General features: G+C 37.8%; 1 protein-coding gene across 6 annotated transcripts in view; it reads right to left on the reverse strand.

Moving 5' to 3' along the window:
• Nucleotides 1-12,991, reverse strand: part of USP54 (ubiquitin specific peptidase 54) — a 91,884-nt gene that overhangs the window by 18,027 nt on the left and 60,866 nt on the right. For all 6 annotated transcript variants that reach the window (XM_036385326.2, XM_036385324.2, XM_036385325.2 and 3 more), the window contains 7 exons: nt 12,127-12,232; nt 10,088-10,234; nt 8,596-8,745; nt 7,188-7,356; nt 5,755-5,925; nt 1,625-1,756; nt 948-1,328 (listed from right to left, as the gene is read on the reverse strand). In XM_036385326.2, coding sequence (XP_036241219.1) covers nt 948-1,328; nt 1,625-1,756; nt 5,755-5,925; nt 7,188-7,356; nt 8,596-8,745; nt 10,088-10,234; nt 12,127-12,232 — 1,256 coding nt within the window. The remainder of the gene's footprint in view (nt 1-947; nt 1,329-1,624; nt 1,757-5,754; nt 5,926-7,187; nt 7,357-8,595; nt 8,746-10,087; nt 10,235-12,126; nt 12,233-12,991) is intronic.

Consider the following 12,991-nt stretch of genomic DNA (forward strand, 5'->3'; position numbering starts at 1 on the left):
TCACAAGCACCATCCTTAATTTTGCATAAAACCTGCAATATTAAGCAAGAAAAAACACAATACTTTTACAGCTTTCCTAGCAATTTTAAGCAATAACTTGTTCACAAATTTATCTTTGAGTCTTTCTTCAGTATAACTTACCATATTCCTCCTGAGGTAAAAATTATATCTGGAATGAAAATCCTTTCTTCCCCAAAATAATTTTTATTTGTACAAGATAATTTTACAGTATATCCAATTGCATTTCCAATACTCTGTCATATCTATTTCAGATGCTCTCATTTTTTACACTGTTTATTTTGCTATTTATGATTTGTTGTGGCTTATACAGAGAACAGGAAAACTTGTTGTTTTTTTTTTTAATTCTGCCTTATACATTTCACAGTCTTTCCACTTAATTCTTGTTTGCGTCCATTCCTTCCCTGGAGGTGTGTTCTCTTCCCCTTCGCCTTCCCTTTACATATCTCTTTATGCTTCACAATTTGTTTCAATTGTCAAAACCAGCAAAGTCTCCATGTACAAGCTGCATAGCTGTAAAATCTTTCCAGATAAATCATCACTGGCTTCCACGCTCTTATCTTCACAACAAGACCTCTGCACTGATACACAAGGTACTTTCTGCACCATACTCTGAGCCATCAAGTAAAAATACCACGATGAGCCAGAGGAAAAACCAGAGCAATACAAAAGCTTGCTCCAAAGGACAGACTTGGGACACTCAGTAATATAGCTTGTGTCCATTCAAGCAGGGTAGATGGTATAGTTTCCCTTAATTTTCCCTTAGACAGGAAACGCAGGACACAGAAATCAAACAGAACTACCACACATGCAATATGAATACCCACACAGGATTCAGTCTTCACAGACATGACTCACCACTGACCTGAATTCCATGCTCAAAATTTCACTTCCCACACATTCTGAAGTAAATCTTCTCAAACTCTTACCTGCTTCTTCAGAGAAAGGGCTAAGCTGAGTGTAGCCACAATGTTTCCTCTTGTCTTTACTGAAGATGCTGTCTATATTCAGAGACTCTCTTTTGGGTCTCCACGTTGGCCGGTACCTGCTAGATGAACTGGACTTAGACTCACTACTGGTACTCTCCACTTCCCAGTCGCGGGTGTGTGCAGAAAGGCTTTTTGAGGGTCGTGTTTCTGCCTGATCCACGGTATTCCCTCCGCGAGGGGAATTCTGGATGGTTTGGGAAATCTGCTGTGGTCTGCTGTGGATCATATTGCTCACTGTCTCTTTAAATTCCCTCAGCCTGCTGGTGCTGCTGGATGGTTTGGGGGCAGTTCTGGGGGCTTGTTTCTCCTTCAAGGTTTCCCCTGCAGTTTGTAGAGACAGCAAAAGCCACAAAAATAACTTCAATTAAACTAGCAGCCCTACTTGCAGCATCTTCATGCAGACTTTGAGAAGTACAATCCAAAACAACAAAATTATAATATAAAATCCGACACTCCCTGAACAAACATCCAACCAAAACAGACCTAAATATCAAAAAGCAAAGAGAGGACTAAATAACAAAGATGGAAGAAACAATGAGGGAAATGCACATACACACTGAGAACATTAAAAAGATTCAGAAAGATACTGATATTTAAAATAAAGTTACATCTCTTGCCTTCACTGTGGTATCCTGATGACTGAGCCTCATCTCCTTTCCGCCTAGACCGGCTAGAACTCCTCTTGCGGTCTGCCAGCGAGCCCTTCTTTGAAACATGCCTCTGATTGCACTCACTGTCAGTCAGGTGGCCTGGAAGGAGGAAGAACACAGCAGAGATGACAAGAGCCTTCAGATCAAGTGTTCACTGTGCTAAGAGCAGCAGGACTCTTGCTCCTTAGGAACTGCAGACACTTCAACACTAAGTGGCAAGTTTAGGTAAGTTTTTTGTATCTCTAAGTTTTTGGTTTGTCTTGGAGAGGATGTTCCATTTTTAAGGTCATAAAAGAACAATACAACCCCTCCAACGACTCTGGTTAATGACAGCTTATCCAAGTGCCAAGGAAAATGTTGACTCTGCTTTGTCTTTGAACAGTCTAAGGACGCCACTTTCTTGCTGTCAGTTTTAATGACCATGAACATGAAACTCCTGTGGACAGCTTGCCAGACATTACTCTGTTGAATAAAGACTCAAACACATGAACAAGTTACCACCTAATAATAAATGACTGCACATCAACAGCTGCTCTGCACTAACTATTCATCTCTTTGCCTGTAGCAAACACCAAGTAATCTGAGTTAGCCTAGTCTACAGTGAAGAAGCCTCACTTGGCTCTCAAGGGCCAAGCCAGCCAATTCACAAGTGCCACAAGCTAAGAGCACACCCACAAACTATGAACATGGATCAGCTGACACACAACACTCCCTTACTAGAGCTTATGTGTCTGAACGCCAGTATTTTCTCTTCAACACAATTTACTCCCCATTTCATCATATCAAATGGGAATTAAGACTATTTGACATCACAGGTTTTCTGTATTGCCTTTGCTCAATTCTATGGTTCTCACACAGTCACAGTCCTAAACCTGCAAGCACAAACACACGCATGGCTTTACTCACGTGAGTAGTCCCAAGCAGACATGCAGGATAAGAAGGGAATTTATGATAAGCTACAAAGACTTTTTTCTAGCCTTTATATCACAAACTTTTACCCCTCATAGGATGATAGGGAATCAAAGTCCCTAATAGCAAATAGTGGTCTAACAGCCCCCAGAGTGCACAGCTGGCCCTCCTGAGCCTTCTCCCTGCTCTAGAGATTAGCATCAAAATCAACAACATTAAAAGCAGATTCTACATATAAAATTGTACCTGCAACAGTTAAAAAACCAATTCACTGCAACTACAATTGCTACAAAGATATTACAATAAATGAGCAGGAAGGAATCCAAACAATAAAAAGCAAGCTACACAAGGTTCACTTTTCATTTGCAAAGGAAAGAGTAATTTTGTGGTGAAATTTTTTAGAAACAAGCAGACTACATAAAAGAAAAGAAATTAAGGAAGCAAAAGAGAAATGTTGGCAATGAAAATAAAAGATGTGTAGCACTTTGGTACATAAGTCTGTACTTTGATGGATTTTTTTCCCCTTCACAGCATGGACTGCCACATATCTTTCAGGAACTCCAAGAACAGTATTATCCTTGTAGTGTCTCCCCCCAAGACAGAAGAGAGTGATGTTTCCCTTCAGCATGCACAACTTCTCTAGTTAAACATTCCAATCTGATAAAGATTGTTTGGTAAGCATCCTTAACTACCATGAGAGAAACTATTTGACAGTATTTAGTGCTATTAGCAGTAGCTGAGGGTTTGCATTGAATAAAGCCCAGCTCAGTCTTTTAGAATGAAGGCTGCTAGCTTTGCATTAATATTTTCTTTTCCTTTCAAAGACTGCAAATATTGTCCCATTGTCATCAGACGTTTAATTGCCATGGAGGAGATGTCAAGAATCAGAAGTCCTTAGGACACAGGCTTTGTTGTCTTTATTGGGACACTCTGAAACAAAGACTATATCCAACATAATGCATGAATATAGGAATTAAAGTCCCAAGAATATAAGCTAGCACTTAACACTCACTTTTTAAAATTCACTAGAACAACAATCCAAGACTTTTGAGTGCCTAACAATGCTTAAAAGTTGTGTCTTGATGGATGTATCACTTAAACACCTCATCCTCTAGACTTAGGATGGCTTCACAAGCAAACAGCAATATTCCAAGGAAAAGTTTGGTTTTGTAGGAGTTGCATGTGTGTCTAAGAGCATGTCAGAGAAGGAAATTAAATCAAATGGGTTAAGACAGAACACCCTCTACTCCCTCCCCCTGAGATCTCAGTTGCACGAATAGGGCAGCCAGAATACGCACATTTTTCTCAGCAGCACAGGTGGGTAGGAACAAAGAGAGGGCTTGTGCCCCACTCTTCTGCCCCCATTCTGAAGTACCCAGGAGCCTGAGGTCATGCAACCCAATGGTGGAGCTTCCCTGGAGGATGATGTGGGATAGGGTCCATAACTTTCTGGGCTGGAGTAGTGGGTAAATGGCCATTAAATGAAGAATCCTGCTCTTGCCCAGAATGATTCAGTTGACAGGTCAGTGTGGATGGCCTCTTTATAGCCCCACGGATCGCCATTTGATGACAGAGCAGTTGTATTAGTTGGCAGACTGACTTTTTTTGGAAAGGTAGTGGGTAGGTAAAAAAAGAGGGGAAATGCCCAGACAAGCGGTTAGCTAAGGGGATTGGACTGACTATGGCTAAGGCTGAATCAGGGAAGATAAGGACAACTGAATTTAGGTGGAGAACTGGGCTAAGCTGAAGGGAATTACACAGGATAGAATCAATAGGAGAAGAAAGAAAAAGAAAAGGACAAAGTCACTAAAAATGACAAACAAAAGGTTACATGCTGAACTTCATGCTTACATGTTTGCGACCATCCCCCTTACTCTCCTTTTCTGCCAACTTCTGCATGGCAAGTTTTGCAGGCAGGAACCTAATCCAATAAACTCTGTGCCATTTTTGCAGACTATTTAAGAAGTATACCACAATCTCTTTCAATGTTGTCTTCTTTGTACACCAAAGACAAACATACATTTTGTTTCCACATCACTCAATTTCTGCTCCAACTTTCTTTTCTTTCTCACACCCTACCTAAGGCTATGACTGGTCCCTACAGCATTAAGTATTTGCTAAAACACTGGAAGGATTGTTGGGCTATCTTAACCTGTGTATTACAGTTACTCGGGCCTCTGATGAAGAATGAAAGAATACTAAATAAAATGAACTTGAAACATTTTTTTCAGATTTTGATGTACCATAGATTTTACAAATGAACCAATTACGATACAAAAGAGGAATAACTTTACCAAAAAAGGACAAAGCAGTCTGACAGCTTTGAAACTCTGGTGCAACCTAACAACTGCTGATTCTACTCTTAGGTCTTCTTAGAAAATCTATTTACAGCACATTAAAGTAACTTTTCAAACAGAAATAGCAGATCCTACTTCTGATGCTACTGAAGTCTGACCTTAACTTATGCACTACTTTTTTAGAACTGATGTTAGAAATTACTGCATGCAGAAACAGGCTGACTGTGGACACTGGCCATCAATAATTGAGGAGATCAAGTCTTTAGACTTCCAGTTAACCTCTTTTCAACTAGGGAGTGCGAGGCAGACTGTTCAGCTGCCCAAAGGAACATATATACAGACTGTCTTCTCACTGGATATTCCAGCTTAACTTGCTTCCATGGAACAGGCAGGAAATTATCTTATGCTCCTCACTGGTGCAGTAAATACTACCAGCACTCACTACACAAAGTCTTTAGCTCCCAAGTATGAGGGACTCTGGTGATGAAAGCACCTTTTCCAGACAGCTGCAACTCCTGAAACGAAGTAACTGCCCAGACACGAGTAAGTAGCTCACACAACAATTACCAAATCCTACAAAAAGGGCCATGCAGACTCCAACTCACAGAATTATATAACAGAGCAGGCAGTATTGTGGATAACAGAAAAAGAAATCTCTAAATGCTTGTCTGGCTAGACACAGGTCTATAGAAGCCAACAAGACTTTTAAATTACGGGGTTTTTTTGGTGAATGCCAACTGTTCATTACAAATCAAAAACTCAGGATATTAAACACTGTTTGCTATTCTATTACAGGTTGTGTGTATATATAGAGATATTTTCAACTAGAATCCACTGAAGTCATCTTATCTAGTGACAATGATCACACACAGATGTAATAGTATCTGCTACCTGTGTCCCTGCTGCTTTGTGAAGCGGCATCATTCTCCACATTGTAGATGACTGTCCCCTGGGAGTCAGAGGAGAAGTGACTGACCACAGACTCGTGGTGTGCCTGTTTGTAAGGATAGCTGTCTGTAGAGGAATCTGTCCGGGTATCACTGGAGATGGAAGGTTCCCTCCCTGGAGAAAAAAGTAAGGTCAAGGAAGCAATGTCAAATTTCAATCTTTTTCTGCTATTATAAAAGTCAAGAAAGACTAAGAAAAGAGAGCAGGGGCAACTATACAGAAGTTAACAGAAAAACAGAATACCAAGATACCAACTCAGATTCAAGAACACCAGAGATTATGGGAAAAGTTTGCTCCTTTGGAAGCAGGGACACAGTGTCATTCCTTCTAAAACCCCGTTTCTTTCTTCCTCTTTTATAAGTACAAGTTTATCAAATCTTTTTAATATGCAAAATTAAACTACATCCACTGGACTGCAAAGTACACATTACTACCATACTGAAATTATTGTTCATTTTCAACACCGTTGAAAATGTTGAGTGCAACTACAATATAAAACACTGCTTTGGAGAAAGCAAAAAAAAAATTACGCAAGTACAAAATATTAATATGTGTAACAAGAACATCATGTTATAATAACTCACAGGTTTCATCTACTACAGCTCAAAAGCTATCTGGTATAAACTTTGTACTGAAATACTTTTATCTAAAGCAAAGTAACCTGCTCCTTCTCAAGAAGCCAGCATTGATCCCTACTGAAAAGTATGAAGCATCATGATTCAGTTTCAATACAGTAATACTTGAACTCATTAGTGGAGGTGAAAAGGGCAATCTCCTCCCTCCACTTTTCAGTGAATAAAATTTAAAAAAAGTAATTAAAAGTAAAATCTAAACAGTTTGAAGACTATTGGTAATTTTACATATGCGATATATACACTCCTTAATACATAGGATATTAGTTTCATACTCATTTCTCCGTAGAGACATTAAAGAAGAAAAAAATACAATAAAGAAGGAAGTCATTCTTATGTTTAACTGCTGACCTTGAAGGCACTTTGTATTTTTGGTGAGAACAAGCCCTGCAGTAAATGTCCTATTTAAGGACAGTTCAGATCTTTAGAAGTCAGAAACTGCAGTTATTGAAGTCATCAGTTAGTGTTCCTCTCTACATCCAAATCATACCAGGTCCTTCACTTCCCCCATCCCCCAATTTCTTTCTCCAAACTTTTTTGGTAAAAATTGCTATCCAAACAATCAACAGTCTTAGACCAAGAGAGAGGTTCACAGATAAAACACTGGAAATCCTCTTGAATTCTTGATCAGCTTTAACAAGCAACAAGGACCCCTGCTGACAATAATACACTCCAAAGAAGGAAAACATTTCACATGCCACATTTCAGGGTGAAGGTACAAGGCCCAGAGCCCACACTGCTTACCTGAGTCCTCACTGTCATAGCAAGTCCTGCTATATTGCTGTAAATCCACCTGAGGGGGCAAGTCTTGCGTTGACACTGGAGTTCCTCTTGGATCTGCATAGAGCAGCAGCAAAGGCTGATAGTGACCCTTAATGCACTTTGTCACAACATCTTTCCATTTTGGACCAATCTGAATTGACAAGAGGAAAAAAAAAAAGAAAAAAAAATTAAAGAAAAGTAAGGTTTTCTGTCATCATTTCTCTAATAAGTTCTCTTTTCCCCCATCACAATTATTTCAGAGTTTGATTTTCTACTGACATACTTTAACTCTTTTATAGCCGGCATTGACCTGGACTCAGCAAGAAAGCTCCTGAGCCAACCTAATTAAAATCCAGGTATTCATCATCCTATGGCTAAATTGATTACAATTAGCTAAAAATACAACTACAAAAATAGTCATTCCCTTTCAGATTTTTTTCCATAAAAAACTTATCATCCTCTGGGATGTTCTAACTTTGCATCAACCAAAAAGCAGAAGAATTTTTAATGAACAAAATGAACAATAAAAGATACCAATACAGTAAATTCAAGTCAAAGCTAAATACTTCAGGTATGCAAATCTTTCTGCTGTGACAGAATCTCTGCAAGCACTGATAGGCCAGGCAAGTAATTCACATAGTAATACTAATCTCACAGGTTTCACCTGACAGACTGAACATTTACTCCAACAAATTTGCTCCCTATGTGAGTATTCTACTAAAGCACTGCAGTACCTATCCTTGCAAATTTTTCTGCTAAGAAGCACATCTAAATATATGCATTAAGAGGTTTTCACTCATTGAGACTGTGTTTAGCATGACTACAGGAGAAAATTTTCCTCTCTCACCTTTGTGATTCCATGACTAGAAGGAAAAAAGGAGAGTGGCATCAATAATGCCAAACAATCTAATGGCTTATAATGCCCTGCCAAGATCCCAGCACTGGTGGCTTTAATGTCAAGGACCTCATGCTTGGCTAAAAAAAAGCACTAACAGAAGAGCGGAAAATTTGTTGTTGGCAGCAAGCACTAGAGAAGACTGGCATGTAGACACTCAAGCAGAATTCAACAACAGGCACTAAATAGCTATACTGCTTGTCAGCAAGGGAAAGAGATGGGTGTTAGCTGTATGCACAAGCAACTGTACATTTTCAAACAACAGCATAAAAACAAGACTGGGAGCCAACAGAACAGAACTAAGAATAGGGCTTCTGAGATTTCTGGTATGCTTTTTTAAAAAATATTTCACTTTGCTGAGAAAAAAGGAGGAACAAATTTGTGAGTGGAAAACCAGCAAAAAACCCTCTCAAAATCTGTAGAAAATAGAATGGATTTACACACAAGCAGCTAACAAATTTCCCAAAGAGTGTTTTCCTAAACATTTTTTCTCACCTCTTTGACATGAGCATCATCAAAGTACATCCATTTGCGGATTTTAGTCTGGAAGAAGAAGGTTGAATAGTGTTTTCCATAGTAACAGATCATTCCCACCAAATACAGCTCCGAGTGTTTTGCTCTGTCATCAGTTACTCTGAAGAAGAGCTTCAAGAAGGGAGGTAAGAAAAAGAGAAGGAGAAATTAATAAAGTGCTCAGAATTTTACATACTGCTTTATATTCAAAGACCTCAAAGTACTATAGAGAGGTGTCAGGCTTTTATTTCAAAAGATAGAGAAAACAAGGCAATAAGTAATCATGCAGTGTTTAAGCACACTCAGAGACACAGACCAGAAATGGACTCTGACCAACTCATGAGATGCTCATAAATTGAGTTAGACTTGGAGTATGTGTACACTTGAAGGAAGACATTTACAACAATGTTAAAATACCTGTTACATAATTTGAATGTGGTTCTATTCTGAAAAGTTGTATTCTGTGTCATGCTTGCTGATTATACCAAATACTGTTTAAAACATTCATTCCTTTTTGCAGAAACAAGGTGGTTTGGACAGTAAACAGCTGGCATTTATTCTGACTTGAGCAAGGGCTATCCAGAATACAGATGGACCAATTTATGATGTTAACACATAAAAGATCAACTGAAGACATCAGCAGATCAAAAGAATTCAGCACACAGGAAAAAAAATCTTTTCTATTAATTGAATTTTGTTAATTTGAATTGCACAGGTCTCATGTTTTAGTGCATTACTGCTTTACTACACAAAGACCACACTGTTTTATAACCACATTTCCATCAGCTCACACTGATTCTGGTACATTGTGCACTGGAAAATGCTTTTTTTCTTTAAACATCATGTGTATTTATATATTAACTATTTTATGTAGTATCTCAATGCTACAATAAGACAGAGCTACAGTTTGGTACACCAATAATTCAGCTCTAATGCCTCAGTTAATGCAGAATAAGTGAATCCTCCAGGGAATCCTATTTAATTCAGTCTGTCATTCAATCACACAGTGCCAGTCACCATCTCTTAGAGACTGTTCAGTCACAAATAACTCTTCAGTGTAATGACCACACATTTCACCAAAAAGAGGAGCTAAAGGTAAAAAAAAAAACCAACAAAAAACCCAAAGACCACTAAACCACATTTTGTCTTCAAAAGAAATAGAAAAAACTTTCTTTAAAATAAAAGAGCACATATGTATTTTTATAGAAATAGCACAACCCTGATCCAGAATTTCCTTTCACTTGAAAGTATTTTTGCAGTTTCAGACATTTCAGAAACTCAAGAATATAGAATTCACAGGTTTTTCTAAGGCTTTCAGAGACAGGTCAGATCCTTGGTTCTGCCCTCTATTCCTCTTTTTATGGACACCAAAAAGGTGAAGCTGGTGACTTTATATTTTTCTCCATTTGCTACTGTAGACTACCACGAAAAAGACAGCCTTTGTAAGTAGTGCCAAAATAAAAAAAAAACTCACATCTCCCAGTTTAAGGCAAGTTCCCAGACTGTGAATCACATCCTCAGCCAGATCAGAATGGTCTGAGTCCCAAACCAAGCCAATGGTGATGATCTGTGGCGAGTTCATCAGCACACGACGAATACGGATCTTTTCCCCACAGTTACTCTGAGCATATAGATAAAACAAGACACTGAATTTAATTCTTCACTTATTATAATGTTAGGGCAAGGCACTAGCAAGTATAAGTCTCAGAATTACAGCTTCCAAAGAGGAGGTGGTGAAACACAGCAGATATGCTCAGTGCCAAGGTAGGAGCTTCTCATGTCATAGATGAGATGTGCTATCAAGACCATCCTGCATTCTCAAGCTTTGAAGTGAACACTGCCAATCCTTCCTCCTGCTATTGATAATGATTAAAACATAAGAGCACAAAATCAAGCTTATTTAGAAAAAGATAAGCAAACATACATGGAAGATCCTAGTAACATTCTTAGGAATTGGACAGAAAGGTCACTTTTGATCAGAATCTCAGATTAAAAATTGTATGTACACAGACTGATGCTTTATATGACAATGTCAGGAAAAATTTTCTGCTTTGCTGTTAAATTTGAGTGTTTCTATAGGGTACCTCAAATATCCCATCTTAGACAGTATAGCTAAGTCTGTATTTGTATAAATATGAGAACAGTAACTAAAATATGAGATTAAGAGTTGTTTTAATAACTCAAAGGAGTTCTACAATTCTTATTTCCTGTTTTGATTTTTCTTCCCATTTTTTACTTTTTAAATAAGTACCAGTGCACTTTGCAGGGGAGGGGGGTGTCAATGATGCAATGGAGTGGGGGGGGGGGGGGAACATGACAAAAGCTATGATGAAGTCCATTCACAACATTCCTTTTTTCCCTGCGGCACATCACAATGGTACCCCTAGAAAATTGTAAGAAAAAAACATTTTCGTACTGAGAATCATTTCTCTTGTCTACAGAGTCCAGTTTCACAACTGGATATAATAATTTCTGACACTAAAACCAGGGAAGATATCACAAAGCGCCTCTTACACACAGCAATCTAGAAAATTTCATCAGAATTTCAGTCCCAAACATCATTAAGAGACAAAAATGAAAAATTGAAAAAAAAAAAAAGAAACTGCAGAGGACTCTGATGTTTAAATGTAGATATGAGGTCTTAACATTAGGATGACTTTTTTCACATGTATTTTGAAAGGTTCTTTTAAAGTACAAGCAATTCTGTTTATTACCTCCCAACCTATCTTACTCTCAAATTGTCTTCTTTGCTTCAGCATTTTCAGCATGACAGCAGGAACACGGCATCCTGATAAAAAGCCTCCTTACCGTAACTTTGAGGCCACACTTAGCTAAACCTCAATAGAAATTGGTTTTGAGTATAAAAAGAAAGGAGCAGCAAATGCTGGTATGCAATTTTATTCAACTGATTATTTCACAGTCAAAGAGCAGTTTGCCCTCACCAAGAATGTCTTTCTATTAAATTTCTCATTCTTTGGTTATTAAATAGATGGACTCATATGCACCTTTTAAACGACAGTAAAATATCTTAATTTCTTTTACTTAGATAAATACGCCACTACTTGCCAATATTAAAAAGTATATATTTCAATGGAGACTTTTACTGAAGGTTTCAGAGTTATAAACTGGGAGAGGAGCCAGGTATAAAATGGAAATACTTACACTGGCCCCAGGGACCAGGTACACAAGGCCTCATGTTAAAGGTAATGCACCTAACAGTAGCATTATATGAAGCAGCAACTCTGCAGCTGTTTCCTGCCCTACCTATTTATCAATATGTAAAAAAAGTTTGATGATAACTCTTTTTGCATATTTATTAAAAGGCAGAACAAGATACTGAACTCTTATTTTAGAAATCTAGCACTTATGCTATACATAAAAAATAAGCATCTATTCTTGTTTTAATGCTTGTTGCTAGTCAAAGCAGCACCCATCATCACTAAATTTTCCCTTCCTTCACTAAGTACCTGTGAGACACTGAATTCACACCCAAAGAGAACCAAGACTACTCACTGGACAGTTTCTCAGGTCCCCCATGGTACTGGCATTCTGCAGCAGCTCTCCAAACATATCTGGAGTTGGCTTCTCCCGCCTCTCCAGCATACAAATAGCTTGATTGCTTCAGTATAGACAAAGCATGGAAAACAAAAGTTTAATAATAAAACCACAAACCCACACTAATCTAGTATACATTTCACCTAAATTTTTTATTAAATTAAGAAACTTAAAATACAGAACACTTTTTATATTTAACATTGTAGAAACCCACATAGTTAATTGTGAATTACCACATCTTCCACAGAAATACTGCATAAAGAAAACAAGTAGAACTGAAAACAGAAATAGATTGCTTGGTTTAAATTTTGTATCTTAAAAGAAAATTTAAGCAATTGATAAATACTTGGTTTCAAAATGAAATATTTGCTTCAAAATGTGCCTCCTTCAATAAGCACAATTATAGTAAAGTAGCAGAGAAAGGCACATTCTGAATAAAATTACTAACAAAAAATAGCACAGTACCCAATTTATTTCACTGTCCAAATTCAAAGAAAGATATGTACACAAGAGTATTAGTGCTCAAAGCATGTTCCAGCTTAAAATGGTTTCAGAGATGAATAAACATATTAGTATGTATTGGTATTTCTAAAATAATGCATGACTTAAGATTTATTGTGATATTTCCTAAAAAATACTGAACACCATTTACATAACTATTTTGTCCTTTATCTAATAAATAATATTCTGATATACAGTGCCTGCTGGAACCTAATGAAAATCTGCAGCTTGATGGAACAGCAGGCATCAGCCACAAGGGGGATGCTTTACAGTACTCTTGCTACACAGGTTAAGTGGTACCTTTTAGGAGATCTGTATGTGA

The sequence above is a fragment of the Molothrus ater genome, chromosome 8 (assembly GCF_012460135.2).
Source record: "Molothrus ater isolate BHLD 08-10-18 breed brown headed cowbird chromosome 8, BPBGC_Mater_1.1, whole genome shotgun sequence".
Taxonomy (NCBI): domain Eukaryota; kingdom Metazoa; phylum Chordata; class Aves; order Passeriformes; family Icteridae; genus Molothrus; species Molothrus ater.